The sequence below is a fragment of the Hippocampus comes genome, unplaced genomic scaffold (genome assembly GCF_001891065.2).
Source record: "Hippocampus comes isolate QL1 unplaced genomic scaffold, H_comes_QL1_v1.1 scaffold420, whole genome shotgun sequence".
NCBI classification, from domain to species: Eukaryota; Metazoa; Chordata; class Actinopteri; order Syngnathiformes; family Syngnathidae; genus Hippocampus; species Hippocampus comes.
The window spans coordinates 45,408-70,303 of record NW_017806163.1 but is presented as its reverse complement, the minus strand read 5'-3'; the positions used below and the strand labels follow the sequence as shown (position 1 = coordinate 70,303).

The window sequence follows — 24,896 nt, the reverse complement described above, 5'->3', positions numbered from 1 at the left end:
CGATCGAACAGCGAAAAATGTCCGTTGTTTGTTCGTTCGTTGTTCGTTCGTTCGTTCATTTCATAACTTTGCTGATGTGAATTGGGAATTTCTCCATTACGAGACTAATAAAGGTTTTCTTATCTTATCCTAAAACAAACGTGTTTTTAAATAGTTGAAGTGTTCGAAAAGGAAGGCAGAAACTATGCGCTGTTATCATTGAAAAGTTTAATGGAGCATATGGGAAACATTTGAGGGCATAAGTAGGAGGTGAACGGGCTGAGAAAACAGACGTGGTCTTAATACGGATGCTTACTTTTGTCGCGTTTTTGCTTATCAGGCCACCGTGTAACAAGTGCTGTCATCACATTGCAACAACACTGTTCGGCATCACAGTTTTGCTCTGCTTCTCCGCGCATGTTGACTCTACAGGAGGAAAAAAAAATCTTGGATGGTTTTTAGGTTCGGCTGGCTCACAACTGCACCCCTGCGACAAAACATGAATTGAACACCAGTTAGAATTCAATGAAAAGAAAAAGAAGAAGAAGACGGGGGGGGGGCACTATTTGTCTCACAATGGGAGAAATTCACAATTTACATCAGCAAAATTGATGAAAAGGAGAAAGCACAAAAGAAAAAGGATCATCAAATAGTTGTTTACATTGATGAAGCCAATATAAATACTTTGGGGTGATCATATTTTTATCAATTATACATGAAAGCACAAATAAAAGACTGTTTCCCACGATAATTGTGGGCTCAGTTTGTGCCAACTAGCTCCTGTTTATCTGTCTAGTCTCTTATTCTGTGGACCCCAGGCACCGCTATTGTTGACCAACGGAAGTCTTATTATAAACTGTCATTTTAGCAATGTGCTCTTGGTGCTATTATTTCACAGGCAAAAGGGGGGAGAGCACCATTTGGCAACCAGGACACTGCTTTCGCAGTAGCTCATCTAATAACTGCTAAAGTCCTTTTGAACACTTAATAAAGTCGTGGCAAGTAATGTTTCCGATTAAAAAAAATAATCCGGGTGCAGCTTCATCAATTATGATATTGTAGATTTGTTCGTTTGAGTCGGTAATTCAAAAAGGCGAACTCCAGCGTAATGTTGAATCACCGCACACCGAAAAATATATTTCAGAATCTTAATCCCAAGCAAAGTGTTAAATCAAAACCCTTTTTCATCGTCTATTAAGATGGTGAATTGGGGGATTTTGTTTGTTTTTTTTATTAGCTACAATCTTCAGAATAACATTAAAATATCAATTATTTCACACTGCGCGGTAAATCCATATACCAGAGTGAAGTTTCTTGCTTTTTTTTTTTTTTTTTGTAATTGAATGACTGAAGTTTTCCATTATTTCTTGAATTTATTGAGATGTACCTGACAGTTTGACTCGCATGACCAAAATTCAAACATCAAAACATTCCCCAAACTTCAGTTGTGGTTTAAGAATCCATGCCAACTTTTTGGAGTGTTGTCCCCACACACACCCAAGCCAAGTGAGCACATCATCAAAACAACTTGCTATTTGTTTAGCTCTGCACGTTATGTCGTTTCCAACTGTTGTGCATATGTGTCACTTTGGAGCAATGTCCTGTCGCAAAATAGTAATTTGGTGTAGTGATGCGTTATTTTTTTCATCAAGTGTTATCACCATGTTTGGATGCTTCATCATGAAGTCATTGTTTGGACTTTTTTTTTTTTTTAAGTAAGGTGCGGCTATTTCGACAACATGGGGTGAGAGATGACGTGCATCAAATCCTTTGGGATGTTGATGTTGGGTGTACCCCTTAAAAGGTTGAGGAAAAGCTGTATGTCATTATCGTCTACTATTGATGATAATTGCATGCCAACAGGGATTTGGGCAACTGCCACTTCAACACAACATATTGAGAATAATATTTTGCAGGGCTCCTGTCAGTCATAGGCCCTTAAAATCATCATTGCTTTTCTCCCCCTTCCAGTGCCTGTGGTACTCCTATCAATATGTACTTTGTATGAGGGCTGTAACAAAAAACAATGTTTAATTTGTTGAATTTGTAACTACAGTGGACAGCTTCATGTTATCAGGTTACAGGGTGCATGAAAGGGTGAAATTTGGCTTTGCAAAGTGAGCATAATATTGAAGATTTCTCCAAATGAGCCGGCGAGCAACTTACCTCGGTTTTCAACCATAATCCGTTCCAGAAGGCTGTTCGAAACCCGATTTGTTCAAAAACCGAAACCACGCTCTTTTAAAAAAAAAAATCTTTATTGAACACGTCTGCTCACAATGGAACGATACACGAGGAAGCGTCACGTCCTCGTGTAAGGAAGGCGAGAGGAGTCAAGTGGCGCATTCAAGTGCGCTTAGTTTGGTCGAGAACCGATTTTCGGTCGTAATCCGAGGCATAAAAAACTCAAAATTTTTGGTCAAAAACCGATTTGGTCGAGAACAGAAACGTTCGAAAACTGAGGTAATACTAGCCTGGCTGTAATACTAGCCAGCAGGGTGCGCTTTTCTGACTGAAGCACTTGGGAGAATGTGTCCCTATAAGAGTAGTACAGATGGACACACGGCAATATTTGATGACAAAAATGGTTATGTGGGCATCTCAATCAATCAAGCATTCTGAAAAAAACATTGTTTTCATCCCAAATGGATTTCCTACAGCAACAAACTACAAATATGCTTAAATGTTATATAATCAAATTGTTGCAGCGCCGAAAAAGGAGAGCTGCGGTGTTGTTTTTTTAGAACATATAGTTTATTAATACTTTTCACAATGTCAACCAATACAGGCACGTCCTTCGCCGTCTCCGTGCCTTCTCTTCTTGCGTTCGATTCGAGAGACGTTCAAAGACCGCCTCCGAAAATCGTAAATTAACGATAACTTCAATGACACGAAGAAAATCGAAAATAATCCACCAGAACAGAAAATCAAGTGAAGAAATCACAACATACATTCCATGGGGGGTTTGTAAATACACAACAAAGGAATAAATAACATTGAACAAGACAGTCCGGTCTCCTACAAAATGACGAGTGTTTATTTATACTTCAAAACTATTTCATTTCTATATTTTTGAAGGTGATGCTCGGAGTGTCATCAAGCCCGTGAGCCGCACGTTGACCACCCACCACCATGTCTGCATTTGAGACCGCTCTCGCTTTCAATTCACCGCATAAACATTTATGAACAAAACATGAATGTGGCCTCTTAGTCCACAATGACATCATATTTACTCCTCGTCGTTAAAATGAGATTAAATTCCCCTTCGTGTTTGAAAGAGAAATCGTATGTTTTGCAATGACAACACAGTATATTGACTATAATACGAGACGGAAAATAACATGAGCTCATGCGCTTTGCCTTTTCATACACACAACAGGCATGTGAGTGAAAGAGACTAACTGTTTTGCAAGAGTGTTTGTTTAGCTTTGGCAGCGGTCCCGCAAGCTTCTAAAATGACCCCGCTTTGTGAGTTTTCCGGCGCCACACACATGCTTCAGGTTAGACGGACGGGCCGCCGCTTTCGTACCTGTGCAAGAGCTCCGAGACGCCGCACGCGGCAGTAGAAAGAGCGGAATGTATTTTGCCGTGACCTCTGCCGGCTCCGTGTCAGTCCCGCGGTGCCACGGCGCTTGCGCTTATATCACGGTTGACCGTCACAACATGCCAGTCTGGTGATGCGTTTGGGGTGTGCAGTTGGAGTCCATATCAGATGGAACGTTACGGTTTAGGGTCCAATGAATGTTTATTGTATGACCTTTGAAAGCATTTTCTATTCTTGCCCTCTTTTTTTTTAAATTATTATTAAAAAAGAATGTGGCCTTGTGTCTTGGATTGCAATCGGGGGAGTGATAGTAAAATATTGATGAATGGATGACAAATGACAAAACATGACCCTAATGTATATATAAATAGAATAAAGTGAGGGAAATATGAAGATAAATAGCCAAAACAGAGACCCTTTCTGATTTGTGGTCTTTTCACCTGAGCCAAGTTTCACTTCCAATCTCTCTTACGACTTGATTTTTCTCTTTTCAACTGCGTCGCCTCTTCGAAGGACATTTTGATTCGCCTGTAAATCTTTTTCTGAATGGAATTTGCTCAGATGACCACTGATCATATCTAAAAACTGTGACATCAAAGCACACTTTTTTTTCGGCAGAGGAGGCCAAAGAGTGTTTCACACTTTCGAAAGACAGTCTGTTGGTGAGTATGACAGTTACACTGGAAAAAAAACAAAAAAAAACGTTTTTTTGTTGACTTTACTCAATTTTATTTTGTCATGCGGTTGCACGGAATGAAGTAATATGGATCCAGAAACATTTTCTACATCCACTTCAAATCTATCTGCAACCAGATGATTTTGTGCGACTACCTGATGATATAAAATTGAGTAAAATCAACACACATTTTTTACTTTCAGTGTAGACAGCTAAACAGATAGAGACAGTCAGACATGCATATTGATTTGACATATTCAATATGTATCAGAGAGCTTGCATGTGATGTATCATAATCCATCAGGTTCCCACAGAGGAAAATGCAATTAGGGGAGGGGACTGCTGTACCCATAAAGCCCGTCAGCAGAACAGACCTCCACAGTGGACTCAGTTAGACACTTGTACAGTTGTGTTCTTGACCTCTCAAAGGAATGCTCGTCACTCCATCCTGTCCTATTTTGCTATTTGAGCAGTTGACAGAACCCCAATTGGCAGGACATCGCGTGGACTCCGTTTTCACGATGTGACCACCGGCTGCGCTTTTGACGCACGATGGAGGACTTTTTACGCGCGGACGACACCCGACCCCACAACTCGTCGTGGGCCAGGTGTCGCGCGTGGGAGAACGAGAGTCACTCGGCCAACGCCACCGCCGCGCACCCTTTAAAACGCAACGACGAAGTGGCGAAAGCGGAAGTGGCCGTGCTGGTGCTGGTGCTGCTTCTCGCGCTCACCGGCAACCTGTGCGTGCTGCGGGCCATCCGCGCGGCCAAAACGCGCCAATCTCGGATGCTTTACTTCATGAGGCACCTGAGCATCGCCGACCTGGTGGTGGCCGTCTTCCAGGTTCTCCCGCAGCTCATCTGGGACATCACGTTCCGCTTCTACGGACCGGACGCGCTGTGCAGGCTGGTGAAGTACGCGCAGGTGGTGGGCATGTTCGCGTCCACTTACATGCTGGTGCTGATGTCCATCGACAGGTGTTTGGCCGTATGCCAGCCACTCAGACCGGTGCGCAGGGGAAGGGACCGCGTGTGCGTGTGCACGTCGTGGCTGCTCAGTCTGATATTCAGCACGCCTCAAGTGTACATCTTTTCCCTGCGGGACGTCGGGGACGGAGTGTACGACTGCTGGGGGGATTTTGTGCAGCCGTGGGGCGCCAAGGCGTACATCACATGGATGAGCATCAGCATTTACATCCTCCCCGTGGGCGTCCTCAGCGTGTGCTACGGTCTGATTTGTGTCAAAATCTGGCAGAACTTTAACCTGAAAACCAGGAGGGAGCACGTCTTGGCTCCGTCGGTCAATGATGCGCGTAATCTCTGTCGGGTGAGCAGCGTCAGGCTCATCTCCAAAGCCAAGATACGCACCGTGAAAATGACTTTCGTGGTGGTTTTGGCCTACATCGTGTGCTGGACCCCCTTTTTCTTTGTCCAGATGTGGTCTGCGTGGGATGATGCGGCTCCACGGGAAGGTAAGCTGCGCTCAAAATGGACTTTTATACATAAAATATATATAAAATATATAAAAATTATATATACACCAACTTTGACGAACTTGACAAACCGGAAAAAAATACATAAATAAATAAGAGCGGACTTTTGAGTTTAACAAATGAGTCACTTGAACTCAGTTGAAGTTAAAAAAAAAAAGTTAATGTATTTGGAAAGTCCTTCATTTACAGATAAGATAGGAGATAATATCTTCTTTTGATTTTTTTTTCCAAAGCATTGAGCCTGAATGGTGTACTAGACTTGTTCCCAATGGGACCTCTCCTCAGTGAATGAGGGTGTCACTGACAGTGTTTATCAGTGGAAGGAAAAAGTCCGCCGGAGCCACAAGGAAGGGGAAATGGAGGACTCCAAAGAGTGGACACAAGAGAGGGGAACGATTAAAATTTCATTATCTTTCAGTTATTCTTGGCATGGAATCGTGCAAGAGACTTTAATTTAATGAAGTAGTCTTTTTTTCTACAATTCGAGGGTTATATTCGTATTTGGATCAATGCACTCCATTGGGAGAAGCGACATCGAGTCAGTCTTCAGATGAAATCAAATGGTCAATTCGTGATTACAAAATGCATTGAACGGTAATCAGAAAGCCATGAATGTCGTACGTGTTGTGCAGACAGAGATACAGAGAGTTGGCAGCATTCTAAGGGTTTCATTGTTTAGGGGTAAATATTGTATACAATAAAGTCAAATCATACAAACGTTGCTCGAACACGTGAGAAACAAAACAAACGATATGTGCTGTTTTAATTTGTTGCCATGACTGGTTAGCGTGTCAACCTCACAGTGCAGAGGTACCGGGTTCGATTACAGCCTCCCTGTGTGGAGTTTGCGTGTTCTCCCCGTGCCCGCGTGGGTTTTCTCCGGGTACTCCGGTTTCCTCCCACATTCCAAAAACATGCATGGCAGGTTAATGGAACACTATAAATTGTCCCTCGGTGTGAGTGTGGATGGTTGTTCGTTTCTGTGTGACCCTGTGATTGGCTGGAAACCAGTTCAGGGTGTCCCCAGCCTACTGCCCGAAGACGGCTGGGATATGCTCCAGTGATCCTTGTGAGGATAAAGTGGATCGGAAAATCGATGGATGGATGAGTAATTAGTGCATATCTCGGATTTGTTTCCACTTTTGTTCACAATATAACTTAAAATGATTTTTTATTTGGCATATTCCATTTCTGAGCGGGTGTCTGCGCTCTCCCGAGTTCCGGTGTAGTTTCATCCCTGGATTCCCGGTCGGTTCTCATGTTTAGAAGCCATGTAGGGAAGTTCACTTCAATGAGCAACAGGGCTTGAAGTCCAAATGGGATTTTGTGCACTCATCCACTGTTTGCTTAACTTCTGGTCTTTGATATCGCACACGCTCCTAATCGGATACACGATGGTGTTGTCAAAGTAATCCTCCTCTGGATTTCAACATGACCTCAACTTCATTCTCGCACCGCCGCTCGTTAAAGAGGCGTGAAATGAAGACAAGTGTTTCATCTCTGACTTGGGATATATGTAAACAATAAGTCAAACAAGGTTGAAAGTTCACTGTCGTTTCCCTGCGGAACTAATCCGTCGCAATCGTTTTCCCACCCGGTTTATTCATCAGGATTAACAGGCTGATGCCATCTCGCACACAAGAGGTCAGCACCTTGAGGAGAAAAAAAAAAAAACTTTTGACGCAGTTTAAATCCCTTGCATGGAAACATCTTCTCTTTCCCCCTTTCCCAATGGCAAACTCCCCGCTGTGGGTTTTGTGCCTCCCATCACTGGAATTATCATCATTTCCATGAATAATCCATTATTTTTTTTCCATGCAGGACAGTCACACGAACCGAGAAAATGTATCATTACTTGTTCCAACGGAAAAGCGCCAAGCAACCTCAAGTTTAATTTGTGTGGCATCCATCAAGGTTACTTATAATGCCAGATGTTTCTGCGGTCTTATCGCTGATTTGCAAGATCACCCCAGCTGGCCCAAGTTGTGGCTGGTCTATGTACTGTCGATATACATAAGTGAAATTGTTGAATGTCTCTTTTCCAGTCGTGCAAATGCATCAAAGAGGGATTTTTTTTTTAAAGAAATAATATCATGTTATATAGGGTGGCACGGCGGGTAAGCGGTTGCCCTATCTGCCACACAGTTCGAAGGCTCAAGGTTTTAATCGTGCCTCTGGCATCCCTCTGTGTGGTTGGCATTATTTTTTGAGAAAAAAAATCGCACAGCACACCACCAAATAAAAAACAGATACACAGGCCCCTGACCACATTTTGACATGTATGTGATGATGAGCATTTCATTGTTCTGCCTATTAACGTAACTGGCAAAGATACACAAAGAAAGATAAAATGGTCAGCGTTTGGAACAAATTAAGTGAGTTTCATGCAACTGCCTGGTAAACTCTCACGGGACACCAGTTTTACATTACACTGGTACCTCCACTTACGAAATTAATTGGATCTGGAAGAAATTTCTTAACTAGAACAAGTACAGACGCATTTTCCATATAAAGCTCGTGGCCCGAGGGGCGAATGACGAGGACGCTGCATAGACACAAATCTATCTATTTATTTATCTACACACACACAGACACGTACGGTATAGCTCCCTCTCAGCCAATGGGATGCCAGGATGATGCTAGGTAATAGCCAATGGCAGAGTAGCTATAAGTATGTTGGATTCAGGGAACTCCGAGCTGCGAATATTTTTAGTTTTTGTATCTTCAAAAATGATTTCGTAACATGAGGTAATATTCTCCTGTTGAGGCGTTTCGTAACTTGAAAATTTCACATGCAGAGACGTTCGTAAGTAGAGGTACAGCTGTACATGTAGTCATACTGACCACCATTTTGTAATTGACAGACACGGCCTTCATCATCGCCATGTTGCTGGCCAGTCTGAACAGCTGCTGTAACCCCTGGATCTACATGTTCTTCGCCGGTCACATGTTCCAGGGTGTGGCGAGCGGCTTCTTCTGCTGTCGACGCTATGTGGCGGCGTCCTCGTGCAGCCAACATCACAACAACTCCTCCGCATGCGCCATCAAGAAGGACGGCAGCCACAAAACCCTCTCGCACACATCTAGCACAGGGGAGCCAGCACACTGAGACTTCATCCGACAGTCCAGTTGGCGTCTTCTTTCACGGGCACGTCATTACTTCCGCAGCCTCAATGGAAACATCCTTTCCAAGCAGTTGCAGCCACGTGATAACAAGAGAACACTCTTCACATTTTCATGGCTACTCGTTGCTAAGCAGGAAAGAGATGCTGGCCCAAGAACAATTGATGTTGGTATTTTTTCATACATCATGAGTTTGATTCTGATGAAACATAAGTACAGTACACTTTTAGCCACTGAGATACAGTATTGGGGTCATCTTTGAGTTCGTAAATTGGATCCCAGTCAGTGTCATCTAAACTTCCTGAAAGGTAAGAAACACACTGGGATTAAGGAAAAGGGTTCGGGTTAACCCTAATTCACAATATTCATTTGCATTAATATGTTGATGCCCCGGCAGCTAAGCGAAATAAAGTACAATTTAATTTGCAAGGTTTCTTTCAATATCTGATCCTCTCACTTTCTGGGATGCTGGCCCGGAGTTGCACTGATGAATCAATAAAAGTGATGAATGCAATAGTTGACTGTCCCAGATGTCAAACCGCGAACTAGACCTTGAAGAAATACCATGTATGACTTTATTCATTTCCTCACGTATCTTTAAAAAAAAATATACCAAAGTGGATTTATCCCACTGTAGTTCTCAGTGGCTAAATTTAAAACGGCATGCGTCAATTCAAGGGACAGTGTGTATAATCTTTTTATTTTTCAATGTTTGTTACTTCGAAAAACACAATTGATTTGAATAATGTGCAAAAACTGTATTCCATCACATCAACGTATATTTTTTAAATGTTACTGTAATTGCTAATTACATAGCACGTGCCTCAGCTACAAAAGGTTGCCATTTTTTGCCGCCGTCTTTCCGCTACGGACACTCAAAGCTGACAAACTTAACGAAGGTTGTTCCGCCACATGATGACGACAGCATGGGTTTAATAAAAAAATCCATGCAATTAGTTTGTCACTTGAAGGAATTATTGAAGCCTTTTGTGATGACGTTTTGCCTGCACATCTGCTGAGGTGGAAGGCTTGCTTAGTCGAGGCTCGTCGACTGACAGTAGTGCACGTGCTTCAAACTGCACGTATTTCGAGTTTTGGTCTTTGCATCCTATTATTTGATCACTAGATGGCGCTAACTTCTACACAATGTTCTTTTAAGATCACATTATGCTGTTTCTTTCCGCAGAAACTTGGGATGCGCCACACAGCAGAGAAAGGAAAGGGAGAGGCTACTCACCAACCAATATGTAGCAAGCTTTTTTTTCCACTGCCGCATCCTCTAGGAACTTGCTGAATATGTAAAATGTCACTGTGATTATATTTGAAGAACCAACACTAGTGGACCAGACAGGGTATCTCTCATATTATGTTAACAGTCTATTTTGAAATGTTCTATGAACAAGTGAAAGTGAAGTGAAAGTCTGATTTTAATTTGTAAGGAGACATTGAATACAATAAAGACTCATTTCAGTCAACTATGCATGTTTTGGACTTATGAGGTGTGTCCAATTTGTAACTCAATGCAAATATCAGAGAAAGCCCCTAGTGTACAGCGTTTGTGTGTCTAATTGTCTTGCTCTTTGTGTTTTTCATCCGCATTTCAGAGACAAACACTTCTGGCATTGTTCATTTTCGTTGGTTTTATTTGCTACAATGTTACAAAGTATCAAACTAAATGTACCTTCTGTGTGAGGTAAGACTGCCCCCCTGTGGTGGGACACTTTCCTGCTATTGTCTTTTGGAAATACAAAAAAGTTGTTTCGTAATCCATTTTATGATTGGGGAGTTGGGGGGAATAGGGGTATGTTTTTTTTTAATCATCCATGCAATGTAGTATGCAAATAACTAATTGTAATCAAATGAAATTTCGTATAAAAGTCAGTTTTGGACAAGATGCAGGAATAATAACAATAATAATAATAAATAATAAATAAATGCATTACTAATTTGGTAAGTTATCCTCTTCTGGAGGGGTCACTTATTTTAATTTTCCAGAAATTCATCTGTGCGGTAGTGTGATGTTTCATTCATTAAAAAAAAATCTCTTTTTCAAAAAATCTGAAGAAAATAAAAAATAGAAAGGTTTGTACCACATAAAGTTGTAAACTGCACACTGTTACTAACTATATTAAATGTGTCAGGCACATGTTATCGTTGACAAATCTCATACAGCGTTGAACTCTTAGCAAAGCTGCTGTAAACACATTATGATGAAGTCTGTAACGACATTTACATGTCCACAATTAGGTCATCCACTTGGTGGCTGTGTGTCCTTTACAAATCAAAGGTAGCCTAAGTATGTGTTATTCCTTGGCCAAGTGAACGCTAAAGCCGCCACAACACCGCCCGGCACTGGTCAGCAAAGGCCTCGCGATGACGTCCAGCACGACGCTCCAAAGGTTCTGCAGCCAGCGTGTTCCGATAAGAATGCACTTCATGCAGGGGCTGATCATCCTGGTGAACACAACAACACACACCCAGTGTCTTTTTTGTCCTGTATGTACATTTAATGTACACTTATTGTACACAGCTTGATATATGGTTTTCTCTTTGGCGATAAGCAACAATGCCTTTAATTTTGTAGGATGCAAAAGTGAAAGGTCTTTATTTATCTATTGAATAATAACATGATGTACTGTATCCCAAAGCCCATTTTCACACTTTAAGTTACATTTACAGCATAACTATATGAGCACAGATACACTCATGAAACACTTTTTTTTTTAAAACATTTTAGGGTTTATCTTTTTTTACACTTGTAGTGGCCCTCAGCTAAGTGACTCATTTTAAATCATCGATCAGCTTAATGTATTTATGTGATTTTATGAAAAACAGTACCGATTACGTCTCCTTATAATTTGTGTTGGATAAACTTAATATGTTTGCGTTGAACTAACAAAAGCATTCATCAGAGATTAAAATATTTATTCATAGCTAAACATATAAAACGATTTGTAAAGATTGTATTACCTTAATGTGAGTAATTAAAAAAAAAACATTGAATTTACTTTGTACTTTTATGTCAAACAGTTAAACACAATTGCATTTTGTGAAAAACTAAAATAAAATGCTCAGTGATTAAAAATTAACATTGAATCAATTGAAAATTTACTCGTTAATATTTTGGATTGAACAAAAATGGTGTCAAATATTTAGAATCCACATTTTTTTTTTTTTTTTTTTTTTTACAAAATATGCTTAACAAACTAAAACAGAGGATAGCCTTGACTGATTGTTGACTTTTTTTTACCCGTTCCAAACGATTGCATTATGATAATTTAAACCAGATTATTTATCAACATAAACTTTTGTTGTGTACGTGTTAACTAGTGGACTGTTAGCATTTTTATTTTTGGTTCAAACCGGCACAATTACCATATGTGTATGCAGCTGAGAACAGCAAAGAGGATTCCGGAGAGGATGGACATGGGGATGGCCAGAAGCACTGTGATGATCCTGTATACCCAAATTCGACAGACTTCAAACAAAGCGTGGCTCCAGATCCACACTCGGTCCCCGCTGCGCACCGACACTGGCTCAGCAATAACATCTTCAAACGTCACCTGCAGGCCCAAAGAAAAACATGGTATGTTGGTCCATGGATCATGGTTTTAAGTTTCTTTGACAAGACCAAATGCTGGAAACAAAAAGTACATGCTGTTCTTTCATTCATTGATTTTCCGATCCCAGCCATCTTCGGGCAGTAGGTGGGGGACACCCTGAACCGGTTGTCAGCCAATCACAGGGCACACAGAGACCAACAACCATCCGAGCTCACACTCACACCTAGGGACAATTTGGAGTGTTCAATCAGATCTGCCATGCATGTTTTTGGAATGTGGGAGGAAACCACAGTACCCGGAGAAAACCCACGCAGGCCCGGGGAGAACATGCAAACTCCACACAAGGAGGCCGGAGCTGGAATTGAACCTGGTACCTCTGCACTGTGAGGTCAACGTGCTAACCACTAGACAGCCGGGCCACCCACTGTTTTTTCATTCATTCATTTTACATTTAATACAGAGTAGTGATTGTGGTGTTTTAATCTTTTCGATCTTGACTATGTTTGCATTGGGGAAGTGTCTTTCATTCATTCATTCTGTAAGTATTTTTTAGCTAATACAGAGTAGCAGCAATTTTGTCACTCACAGTGTAGTGGTTAATTCGCCATTTAGGCAGCATGAGTTCAGTACCCACACAGTGATAGTGTGAATGTGAATGGTTGTCTCGCCACTCTATGTGATTAACTGGCGATTAATCCAGGGTGTAGTCTTTCTTTTTCCCTAAATCAAGATTGACTCCGGTTCACCTGTGACCCTGAACAGGATCAACTGTATCGAAGATGAAAAGATGGATGAAAACTAATGATGTAGAATTATCGGGTATAAATAAATGCGGGCGTGGCTGCCAGGCGCCATTTTTGGGACTGATCGCGCGCCCTAAATTCTGCCCAGCAACAGGTTGATGATATGAAAAAAGAATGTGAACAATTCTGTTCATCCGAGTCACTGTCCACAGTTCAATTGCTTTAGCATATTAGCATTCGCTACCTTAAGGCAGTCGTTCATCCCCCGAGGGTCTCGAACATCGAGCAAGGGTTTGGTATCGCTGATATCCACAAGGGAAGACGAATGAATACTTTTTTCTTCCTGGTCATGAAAGCGCCCCGCTTTCCATAGCGTCTCTGGTTGTTCAAACTCCTCGGGGTCACTGGAGTCCCTCAGGTCAATCTCCACCTCCTCCAAATCGCCCCCCTTCCTCAGGTCGTCCATTGAGATAGGTGAACACAACACAGTAGCGACAGTACAAACTCCCGACTGAGGCCACAGCCCCTTTCAGCTGCGGGCGAGGGGGGCTATATTGAGAAGGCTGCGTTGGCCTGGATGGTATTTTCAGATGACCTTTCAACTTGGATCACTTTCCTGAGCTGTGAGACGATCGAGGGATATAAATAATAGCCACACACACGCGCACACACACACACACACACACACACACACACACACACACACACACACACACACACACACACCACACATTATGCCAGTGCATCATATTAAATGACAAATAGGAGTGGCTCACAAATGTGGCAGATCCGTGAATGCATTTACGCCAGAGGTCGAAAAACTCGTCTGGTTTTATGGCTCAGCGTTGCTGCCGCAAAGCTGCGACTTCAAAACTATTCACTTCTAAATGCAGAAACACATACTGCACATTGTCTTATTGTTCACATTGAGTATAAATATATTTTTAACTTTTATAAACATATTGAATAAGTATACATATTTGTAATAAAGCAATTTCCAACAAAAGCCTCACTGGAAAGACTGCTTCCTTCCTTTCAGATTGACAGTTTAGAAAACTGTGTTAGAGATCTGTTTGCAACACATTTTGCGTGAAATCTTGTTACATTCCTCTGAAAAAAAGACATTTTAGACAGCCCCTGCAGCTGTCACACATTTTTTTAAGAGGACTGCACATTTGAACTGTTCTTTGTCGAGGCTTTTTCTTGTGCGTGATAGATAAAAGAAGAGAGACTCTCATTGCAAATTCGCTGGGTCATCCCAAAAATACAGTCGCACGCTTTCTCAGTAACTGGCTGCAATTGAGTCGGATTTTGAAAACAAGGGATCGTGTCACGGAAGGGATGTGATCAATGAGAATAATTCATCGACGATACCCGCCTCTATCCTTTTGAAATGGGATTTAATGAGCCTTCTTGTTGGAAGGGGCAGCTGCACACAAGTGGCTGCGGTGGTCCTTCACTGTATGTGTTAGTCATCTCATTGCAAAGCCCCGACATTCACAAAACGAATGAATAGCACGGATTCATACACAATATGCCTTTTTTTTCATGATTGCAAATGAAGACGGAAAATGTGACTGCATGTATACCTCAAAAACTGGTGTGGTGTTCTTTCTTCCTGCTATGTGTATACAAATTTCGTTTTTAATCATCTCATCTCTTCAATAAATGGAACATCTCAAGGGCAACTATTTTGGCAGAAGCTGTCAAGGCCTCAATTTGTGTCTTTTCGTGATCAGTTTTTTTTTTTCAGTTCCTCCATAGTCTGTGCCAACGTAAGTTTAAATTGTTCCTCCAAGGCTGATTAATATAAACGGAATTTACCAAGCAAGCTGACTCTGCTCTATCCCCAAAATGTCTTCCAAAACATTGTGATGATTTGAGACCATATTTCCGGGTCATTTGAGAGTTTCAAATTTCAAAATTGCAGTTCAGCACCGACGGCATTGCTGGAGAAAATTCCCATTCATACACGGATCTAATGAAATTTGCAAGAATGGAACATAACCATTCCCTTCAGTTTATTATTGGCACAAATGCAATGAAGCACAACAACAAAGTGATTAATCAAATATTGTTTATGTGCACCTAAACTCACCAGACACAATCTAAGATGTGCATTCCTGAACATTCAGATGAAATTGTAGTCCCGCTACCTACTGTGGAAGGTGTTCAATTAGTTTCATCAACTCTTGGACCCTTGGAACGAAACAAGATGACAATGTATCCTGGCAGAATATAATTTAAGAAAAACAGCTCTGGTCTGACTATCAATCAAAACTGAGCGGTGGTATCTTTGTCAAAGAAGATTTTTGGATACAGCTCTTGTATTTTTGCCCCTTACAAATAATTAGTACCTTGTATACAAGCTAATGTAGTGTCCAACGAGTTAAACCGTGTGAAACTAAGCCATTATTGATTAGTAAGAAAGTGTGCTTAAAACTGCAACCAAAAGTGCTCATTAAAAAAAAAAAGAAAAAAAAAATCAGACCCAAAGTTGGGTTCTTTCATTTAAAAAGTCAATACTGACTGAAATGTTGAAGATTGGTTGAAAATGTGTAAGCAAGGAGGCGACCCATCCTGGGCTGGACATCCATTAAAGTGAAGAGTAATAGTGTTTTTGTTGGCTAACGAAGAGCTTTTCGACAGAGCCGCCAAAGCAAACATAGAACGTTAACAGAAGAACTTACTCGCCTCTAGCATACGTGAGCTTAAAAGCACTGTACATTTGCTCTCCAGGATATAGAATACTGTCTAATGAGAGCCGTCCCAAGTTTACAAAAAGGTCGTTACTGTAAAAATAACCTAATTCAAGCACTACATTGAATAATGTCGATTAGGAGAGGCAACCTGTCACACGGTTACAGTACAGCACACACACACGAGCAGACAAGATGAAGGCCAAAGCACACTGCCGACTGGCATCAATCATATCGACGCGTTGTCGGGCAGAGATACGTCGGCTTTGTGTTCCACTTTCACCAAGCCCATTCTCTTCTTCAGCAGTTTGTCCTCATTGTTCAACTTGGTCCGGATAGCCGTCTTGATCTGGCTTCTGTCCACGCCAAACTTGACCGCCACATGCTCTGAAGGGAGTGACGAGACGATAATGAAGACAAATCAAAAGGTGACGTGTGAATGCTGAGATGATGTCATCCAGTGAATCCTGCATCCCGACACGGAAAACCACTGTGTTCCTTCACCGAGTTTTTACCCATTGAGGGCAACAGTGGTTAAAAACAGGCTGTGGGAAGGAGGCTAGTCTGCAATCCTGACTGCTTGAGCAAGGGACCAATTGTGAGAACCTAAGGCATATCACACATAGTTGCATCTACTACTCACCACAGACTGATGCTAAAACACACGAGACCCCCGTTTGTCTCTTCAGGTGCATGCTCAGACGTTGTCAGGAGTGAGTTCGAGCATGTGCACAGTAACCATTTGCCGGTTAAATTTGAAATTATTATCGAGTTTAACACCCGAGTTCGAGACTGTTGGTTTTAGATGAGGCGCCAGGGGGCCCAAGTCAGCAGGGTGGAATGTACACGGGCCACTGGGACCAAACAACATGACTTTCTTTTCATTGAAATTAAAGAAATTCTGTGCCAGCCAGGCCTTGATTTCTTCCAGAAAGGACAAGTAGCCTCATTGAGAAAGCATATTTTTTCTTAGCGGGACATCGATCTGACGGTCATCCGCAGAGCAGTGGAAGAAAAAAAAATGTTTTCTTCAGATGGAACTCAAGAGCAATGAAAACAGCAGAGGCCGCAGATGTGAACCCTGTGGAAGACCATCAACAGTGGGGCAGAGCAACCAGGGCTTACACAAAAATTTCAAACTGCCAAATAGGATCTAAGCCGCTCAAGAGCACTACCACTAATGCCCAACTGATACTGCAAACAAGAATCAATAAAATACGGAACAAAATCTGACGCAAGTCTCACTCGTGGCAACATTGGCGCGAAAGCTTAATTGTTCATTCCATGACATTCGTTCTCAATCAATAACCTACCGATGATACTCCTGAGGATCTCAGGTGGGAGCTGGGGCTTGGGGCATTCCTCCCCACTCATAGCGTTCCTGCGGCCCTGCAGCGAGTGTGTGGCCAGCGTCTCTCTGTCAAAAAGCATCATGAGCAGCGCTCCGGTGTATTTCTTGAAGTCTGCAATTTCGCCCACATGCTCGTAAAGACTCCTCGGAACCCGGAGGTTTTCGGCGAGGTACATGTAGTTGTTGCTGTCCTGAGGGTGACAAAAACTGAACGTGTGACGACGCACAAGAGAGTTGGTCCGACGACACTGACAAATGAGTGCCGACCTCTGGCTTGTCGCTTACTGCTACGATGTCAGCCTCGTGCTCCGACAGGAAGGAGATGCCTTCTTCTTGGGAGTTGTGTGTGGCCATCATCGGGTCGCCGCCTTGGAGGATGTGGTCCAGCGTGGCTCGGAGGTCGTGAGCCGTGTGTCGCATCTCCACCATGAGAGTATTCATCTCTGCGGCAAGCGTCACATCCAGACGAAATACTATTATGTGCTAGCATGTCCACAACCTAGGCTAACGGCTTTAATTATAATACTGTAATAAATTCCCTGGGGGGGGGGGGGGGGGTAGTCACAATTTACAGATTTTTTTTTGGGGGGGGTGGACTAATTGTCAGAAATTCACTGAAAAACTCACCTATTTGCTTACTAACATGCGTGTGCGGCAGCATGCTAACATTGATCATGTGACTTCCTCTCCATTGAGTCAAAATGAATTGTTACTGGTTTGATGTTGTATTTTTTCAAAACATAAAAGAGGCGATTAAGTTACCTGAGGACCCGATGGGAACAGTCACGTCGGTGGTCGCAGCCATCCACATACAGCCATCTGAGCTTCAAACATTATATTTATATCCCTCCACATGAAGTGGAGAGCTTTTCAATTGATCCTTTTTAACTGTAATAGTCTCCACTGCGAGAGCCTGCCTGTCTCCTCATGAGCCTCTATGAGCCACAGCGCTCGTGAGCAAATGATTGTGCATCCCTCGGTCTTGACTTTTGTCCCTACAGTCTCTGATTGGCTCGTTTCAGTCACGCTGTGATGAATTACGAAATAATAAACAAAAATTCAGTTAGCGGCAGAAGAAGGGTCCAGAGAGGGATGATTTTCCCAAAATAATATTCTCCTCTTGGATCATATATACAGTTTATGCATTTGTGATGCAGCCCACGCTTTTGTCCTTAAAGTCAAGTCAAATGTTCTGGGATGGTGTGGATTCATCAGATTAATTATTATTTAACTAATGCAAGATGAATCAGAAAAACATGTTAGACTATGGAACATTTTGAAAAAAAATATTAGAATTGACTTCCGCTTCAATGCATTTTTTTTCTCCTTGTATTCCTTTTACTGTTATAGTTTAGGTAGTTTTTAAACCATTATTTTCATACCATTGCTTCAGTCAAAAGCTGGAGTTGATAGTTACAACTTAGACTAAAGTATTATTAAATCACAATATGCATACTTGTACTTGAGTAATGAATATTGTTGACATCTCTGCATATGTGATTGACAAAGTTTTTTTTTTTAAATCACTGCAAACTCTACACTTAAAATAAGCAATCACAAACTTTTTTTTGGATGCTTTCAATGACTTGTGTTTTTTGCTAGTCACGCCTGGGCTCAAGTATAGGAAGGAAGGAATATTCAGTCTCAACTATGAAGTTAAGCGCCGCATTATCCTCTTCAACACGATAATGGCATGGAAACAGGAGTTCAGAACGTTCAGAGATGCTCCCCATCTTTTTAACTTTTTCTTCTTTACGCCCACCTTTCATATCCCTCAGCTCTCTCTCAGCCAGAATTCGACACCTGCGTTCATATTTGAGTTGGGCCTGCAGCTGTTCTATCTTCATCAGCAGGCTGATTGTGTCTGTTCGGATGCCTGGACTCTCGACGTCTTCAATCCCCTCAAATTCCTGCTGTCGGGTGAGAGGAAATCAAGCCTATAGTGGGGGAAAAGTGCACGATACGTGTGTGTGCGGCGTTCAAGACAAACGTATCCTACCTCGGTGTTGAGAAAAGGAGAGTAAGTGGACTCGGCCAACTCCTCCATTGGACCAGCCTCCAGTGGGACCGTGTTGATCTTTAGCATCTTTCCCGGCGTCGGGGATGGAATCGCCCCCGCCTCTCTCTTAGGTGGCATAAGGTTTCAAGGGAAATCTAGAGAGGGAAGACACGTTTTGTAAAGTTCGCCCCGGGGAACGGCGTCTAACTTTCCCCCACAGGGGGGAGACGAAAATGGAAAGTTAGTTGACGCCGCGTCCTCAGCTCGACCCCTCCGCTGCCCATTTAGCTCATCGTGATAAACACTATCTGTGTGTATCGGGAGCAAATAAATTTGCGTTTTAAGGACACTGTGGTGGAAATGAACCTCACCTGGTCCCTCAGCTTGTATCGAGGAATTAAAGTGTAACGACACCCACTGAGGACAAAGGCAGTGCAATATATGCAAATGTGAATACTGCGTAGTAGAGGAAGTAGCAGTACTATTGCAGTACTCCAGTACATGGAGCCCGGTGTGATACTGCCCAATGTTTCATGAGCAGCTTGGAAGGTTTTAGGCTCAACTCACTAAGGAAACTAATTTTATTTGTTTTGAATATATGCGGTATGAATGTGTCAGGAGTAACGGTGCTGTATGATTTTTAAAAATTTTATATGTGGAACAAACCCGCGACTCATTTTTCTCCGAGGGACCTATTTTTCCTGAGGACTGTTTCCTGTTCTTCCGAAATTCTTTGAGACCAATAAGATAACAGATCCTAATAAAAAGGCGGGATGTAGTAGGCATCGGCCAATGAGCACCAATATCATTCGGACGTAATTTCAAGTGACGTTGACCTGCATGTTACCCATGTGGGTCCAATGTTGACTTGAATCTTCGTAAAGTTGGGATCTTTTAGTTTTTCCTCGACAACGTAGTTACTGTTAACGCGTTTCGCGATGTCATCGTCTTTCTTTATCAAGGGGTCCAAAAAACCTCAAATGGCGAAAATTGGGAAAAAGACAGTGATATCGAAGCGGAAAGTAAGTGTGACTAGCTGGGACACGCTAGCCACTGCTAATCGCCAATTTTTGCCCTGCACGTCGAAATGTACACTTTTCATTGCATGTCACGATTAATCTATTTTTTAAAAAAAATCTTTTTTGACACAGGGTGACGGCGACACGGCCGGGAAAGTTAAAGGCAAGAAACAGAACTCAAAGTACAACGAAGAGATTTCCAGCGACTCTGAGACAGAGAGGTAGACAATTCGGCTAAACCTCTTATGATATATGTTTCGAAATACTAACAACTAATATGTGTATACGTGTCTTATTTGTGCTACACAGTCCGGTAGTTGCCAAGAAAAGACAGGCCAAAGAGGAGCATGACTATGATGAGACTCCACAGGAGAAGAAGCTCAGATTAGCCAAACTTTATCTCAACCAGTTAAAGGAACAAGGTTAGGTTCTAGTTATGTCATTCATTCTTTAGTCTACATTGTCTTACACTTACTCCTCCTATCTTCATTAGAAGAAGAAAAGGTAGAAGATGAATCATTTGAGACTGATTTGATTGCGGGAAGACTTCAAGAAGAAGTGGTGAGACTGACTGCTATGAGTATGGACACACTCATTTTGTGGGAAGAACGTGGATGTATTTGGTATGCAACCTTCTGTGTCATTTATTTTATTTGTATATATTTTTTTACAGCTTGAACAGAAAGGAAAACTACAGCGACTTATTGCCAAAGATGTAAGGAATAACAGAAAGTTAAACACTCGGTGCCCTTGGTGACTGGTATGTCTATTAAATATTTTGTCTTTTAGCTATTACCACCCGACGCTTCTGAAATTCGTCTGTTACGAGGACACAAGCTCCCAATCACTTGCTTGGTCATCAGCCCTGACGATAAGTGCATATTCTCATCTGCAAAAGACTGCTCCATAATTAAATGTAAGATACCCTCAGTGTATGTTCAGCATTGTGGATATAAAGAAAATGTTATAAATGTCTGCTTTTATATTTCTTCAGGGCATATCGAGAGTGGGAAAAAGTTGCGAGTCATACCTGGTGGAAGGAAGGGGACGGAGGATCGCCATGTTGGACACACGGCTCAAGTACTGTGCATGTCCATATCATCCGACGGAAAATATTTGGTGAGGACCAACACATTTACAGTACAAACAAAGTCACATACAACTTGAGGAGTAACAAAATGCACTTTTTAAGGCCACTGGAGACATGAACAAGCTGATCATGATTTGGGAAGCTGAAACCTGCAACCATCTTTACAAATTCACAGGACACAAAGGCGCCGTGTCGGTAGGTAGTCACTGTGGGCAAATCATTGATTAATTTTTTTTTTTAAGCAGCAGCTGAGATTTCATTTTATTTCGGCTATGTTGCTGATCTGTTCTTGCAACAAGCTTCCACCTCAGCACATCGAGAAGCACTTATGAGTGAACGTGCTTGTTTGCAGGGTCTTTCGTTCAGGAGGGGAACTCACGATCTCTATAGCGCCTCACACGATCGCTCCATCAAAGTGTGGAATGTGGATGAAAATGCCTACGTGGAGACACTGTGGGTGAATTCACTCTAACACTCATGTGAGAGTAGGGATGTCCTGATCATGTTTTTTCTTGGGGGGGGGGGGGGGTTGGATCAGCTGAAAATCACATGATCAACACCAATTTCCAATCACATGATCGGGACGTCCCTATGTGACACCTTAAGTACACCAGCCCTGTTATACATGAGGAAACTAAAAAAAAATAAAATATCCTTTTACAATAATACTTCTTGATTTTGATTGTCACAGTCATGCTTATTACTGTGGTTGTAGTGAAATTATCCTCTGTGGGATCAATAGTTCTACCTTATGTGTAGTGGGGTGACGTAGATTTAAAAAAAAGAAATGGCTTTCTTTCTAATAATATGCATTTACCGACCATGATGACTTCTCACAGCTTCGGCCATCAGGATGCCATCACGGCACTGGACAGCCTGAGCCGAGAACGCTGCGTGACGGCCGGCGGTCGCGACCGCACCGTGCGGGTGTGGAAAATCGCAGAGGAGTCGCAACTCGTCTTCCACGGCCACGAGTGAGTGTTTGCATTATCACTTGATGGCGCCAGTGTGTTCAGACGAACTTGTTTTGAGTTAAGTTTTGCATATCCAAATGACATGGAATGCTTGGTTTATAACGGTTTAGGTCAAGGTTACAAATGGCGCGCAATGAAGCTCGAGCTCTCTTGCACTCTTGAAGTTTCTAACATTAATAAAAACAGACATCGGCTTTTAAGTTTTCACGACTTTTTTTTTTTTTTTTTTTGCAGGGGCTCTATAGATTGCATCCAGCTCATTAACGAGGAGCACATGATCACGGGAGCTGACGACGGGTACGTCCTGTCATCGGCTTTTGACAGTCGCCATTATTGTCAGCATGTCAACTTGATCACGTCTGCCTCCGTTTCTGGGCCGCCCCCTCCTCAGCTCAGTGTGTCTTTGGAGCGTCAATAAGAAGAAGCCCCTCAGCACGGTGAAGCAGGCTCACGGTTGCCATGGCGACGCCGGGCTGGAGCAGCCTCACTGGGTCGCCGCGGTGGCCGCGCTTCAGAACACCGACGTCGTAGCCTCAGGTGCCTCCGGCTGTGAGCGTCTTTCCACACACACACACACACACACACACCTACATGACCCATCAGAAAATATGCAAATGTATTCAGCTCAGTGTGATACACACACATTTCCATTTGGTTGAGTGTGCTCGACAACAGCAAACACTGTCACGTTGATCCAGAGTGACAGCAAGTTCTTTTTGACAGGTTCCAGCAACTCTCAGGTGCAAGTGTGGAAGTGTGGTCCGAATTATCGAGGGCTTGAGCCTCTCTTCAGTATTCCAGTGGTAAAAGGATCTTGAAACACACTGACCGTCACGCAACACCGTGAGCCTTCATGTCTTCTTATTGTGCCTCCCCATTTTTCCCTCCCTCAGGTCGGTTTTGTCAACAGCTTGAAGTTTTCACACACTGGTCACTTCTTGGTGGCGGGTGTCGGCCAGGAGCACAGGTAAGATTTGCAGAAATGCTGCTGTTTCCATGGCAACTGTTCTGACCTCTTTTTCCGCTCCAGTTGTTGTACTCGGTCCACTAGATGGGAGTGTTCTACTTTTCTTTTAAGGGAAAGGTCATATGACCTGTTCCCTGTTCAAAATCAACTGCTAGTGGATACATAGAGTGAAGCGTTAATATCACAGAAATTAGCTAATGGTAGTTTTTAACCCCTAACCCAAAGTATGATCCTACAACATTTTTCAATATTATTTGAAACTCATCATACATCATGAATGCAGGGGTCCACCGTACTTTAAAAAAAATATATAGACAGGATGTCGCTGATGACTGCTTACCTTAAGTTGGGCATTTACTCTACCTAATGTTGAGCAGGCATCCGTTACCATATACGGGTAATCAGTTGTGAATTTTCACACCTACCAGTAGGAGTAGTATTTGTTAATCTGCGAGCCTTTACTGGAGGGGCAAGGGCCCATTGAACCTTACAGGAAGAAAATATGGAGGCAGTTCCACCTCTGCAGCTCTACCTCCAGGGACTATTGAACATTGGGGTGTCAGAGGTTACTGAAATTCGACCAGAGAGAGGGCATCTCTGTGGGACACTGTCTATCACAAAAACCCTTCCTCATTCTGGACCCACAAAGTTGGAAGCACAAACTCTCTTGCTGACATGAAGGAGGAAATGATCATTTTGAATAAATGGTTTATCCCTATACTTTTGTCGTTAAAGTGCGCTTGAAGTGCATTAGTTGTTGTCCATGCGTCAATTGGAAAATAGGGATATACATTTGTGAGCCTCGGTGTTAACATTTCATCTTTCTCTGTGCAGATTGGGTCGATGGTGGAGACAAAAAGAGGCTCGCAACGGCATCTGTATCATTCCCCTGAAAAGGAAAACTCCCAATCAAGATGAAGCCCCGACAGCGGAATAGTGGACTTTTGACTTTTTCTTTTGTAGATTAAAGGTGTTCAAAACCTTATGCCACAATGTTACTCTTTATTTAAAAAAAATCTTTTGAGAATGATGTTTGTTGGGTAACACCATTGACAGCGAAAAATTTACAGGGTGATGTGAGGATGAATGGGTGGATCACAACACTCACCTCCAAAAGTATTGAAACAGTGAAGCTCATTCCTTTGTTTGCCGTACCCTGAAAACATTTCATTTTGACACCAGAACATGACTATGAGATGAGAATTTCTATATTTATCTTTCTTAGTTATTTAGTGTTGGAAAGTTGGTTATTTGTAACATTTTTTGGTAATCTAAACTTGGAAAATTCATGTTTGGAATGATTTTCCTGAATGAATGCTAATGTTTGCTAATGCTAATATATACTTAAGTTTGCACTGTTAATCCCTTTAAAAAGGAGCCGCAAGGAGCCGACGAGCAGTTAAGTCTGAAAGTGGAACTGAAATGATTGTCCAGTGTATTGAAAAACTTGCATCAGGTGCCCAAATGGATTTATTATCTCAGGTCTTTCTCTAGGTTGACTTACAAATTTCCACACAAAGTAATGAGCTTTCAAACATGCCATTTAACTGAAATGGCACCAAGCTACCCCTTTCTGTAAAAAAATGAAAAGAAATTCCACGGATGCGCGTCACAGCGTAAAATTGGTGAAAGTCTTTCAAATACATTCAGCGAATGACTTCATTCTGCACAAAT

General features: G+C 42.3%; 4 protein-coding genes across 6 annotated transcripts; 2 read left to right on the top strand and 2 right to left on the bottom strand.

Moving 5' to 3' along the window:
• Positions 1-4,105: 4,105 nt before the first annotated feature.
• oxtrb (oxytocin receptor b) lies at positions 4,106-9,408 on the top strand. The gene is made up of 2 exons (XM_019895794.1): positions 4,106-5,673; positions 8,559-9,408. The coding sequence occupies exons 1-2, from the start codon at positions 4,752-4,754 to the stop codon at positions 8,801-8,803; spliced, it is 1,167 nt and encodes a 388-aa protein (XP_019751353.1). The 5' UTR covers positions 4,106-4,751; the 3' UTR covers positions 8,804-9,408.
• Positions 9,409-10,763: 1,355 nt separating this feature from the next.
• cav4a (caveolin 4a) lies at positions 10,764-13,678 on the bottom strand. Its single transcript, XM_019895795.1, has 3 exons — positions 13,368-13,678; positions 12,193-12,380; positions 10,764-11,271 (listed from the first exon to the last, which is right to left on the bottom strand). Exons 1-3 carry the CDS (start codon positions 13,587-13,589, stop codon positions 11,121-11,123), a joined length of 561 nt encoding a protein of 186 aa, XP_019751354.1. The 5' UTR covers positions 13,590-13,678; the 3' UTR covers positions 10,764-11,120.
• Positions 13,679-15,122: 1,444 nt separating this feature from the next.
• LOC109531468 (uncharacterized) lies at positions 15,123-19,840 on the bottom strand. Of its 2 annotated transcripts, none has more exons than XM_019895771.1 (6): positions 19,544-19,840; positions 19,173-19,327; positions 18,936-19,083; positions 17,441-17,616; positions 17,136-17,364; positions 15,123-16,209 (listed from the first exon to the last, which is right to left on the bottom strand). In XM_019895771.1, exons 2-6 carry the CDS (start codon positions 19,308-19,310, stop codon positions 16,052-16,054), a joined length of 849 nt encoding a protein of 282 aa, XP_019751330.1. In that variant the 5' UTR covers positions 19,311-19,327; positions 19,544-19,840; the 3' UTR covers positions 15,123-16,051. The 2 variants fall into 2 exon arrangements, with proteins under 2 accessions (XP_019751330.1, XP_019751329.1); XM_019895770.1 differs by having other exon boundaries at positions 18,936-19,086; positions 19,544-19,837.
• A 130-nt stretch (positions 19,841-19,970) lies between these two features.
• On the top strand, positions 19,971-24,212 carry rrp9 (ribosomal RNA processing 9, U3 small nucleolar RNA binding protein). 2 transcript variants are annotated; one of them, XM_019895769.1, is made up of 15 exons: positions 19,971-20,194; positions 20,324-20,412; positions 20,501-20,613; positions 20,685-20,752; positions 20,865-20,906; positions 20,981-21,107; positions 21,186-21,310; positions 21,384-21,476; positions 21,634-21,734; positions 22,121-22,255; positions 22,490-22,552; positions 22,647-22,792; positions 22,979-23,058; positions 23,149-23,222; positions 24,057-24,212. In XM_019895769.1, exons 1-15 carry the CDS (start codon positions 20,111-20,113, stop codon positions 24,157-24,159), a joined length of 1,443 nt encoding a protein of 480 aa, XP_019751328.1. In that variant the 5' UTR covers positions 19,971-20,110; the 3' UTR covers positions 24,160-24,212. The 2 variants fall into 2 exon arrangements, with proteins under 2 accessions (XP_019751328.1, XP_019751327.1); XM_019895768.1 differs by having other exon boundaries at positions 22,647-22,804.
• Positions 24,213-24,896: the final 684 nt, after the last annotated feature.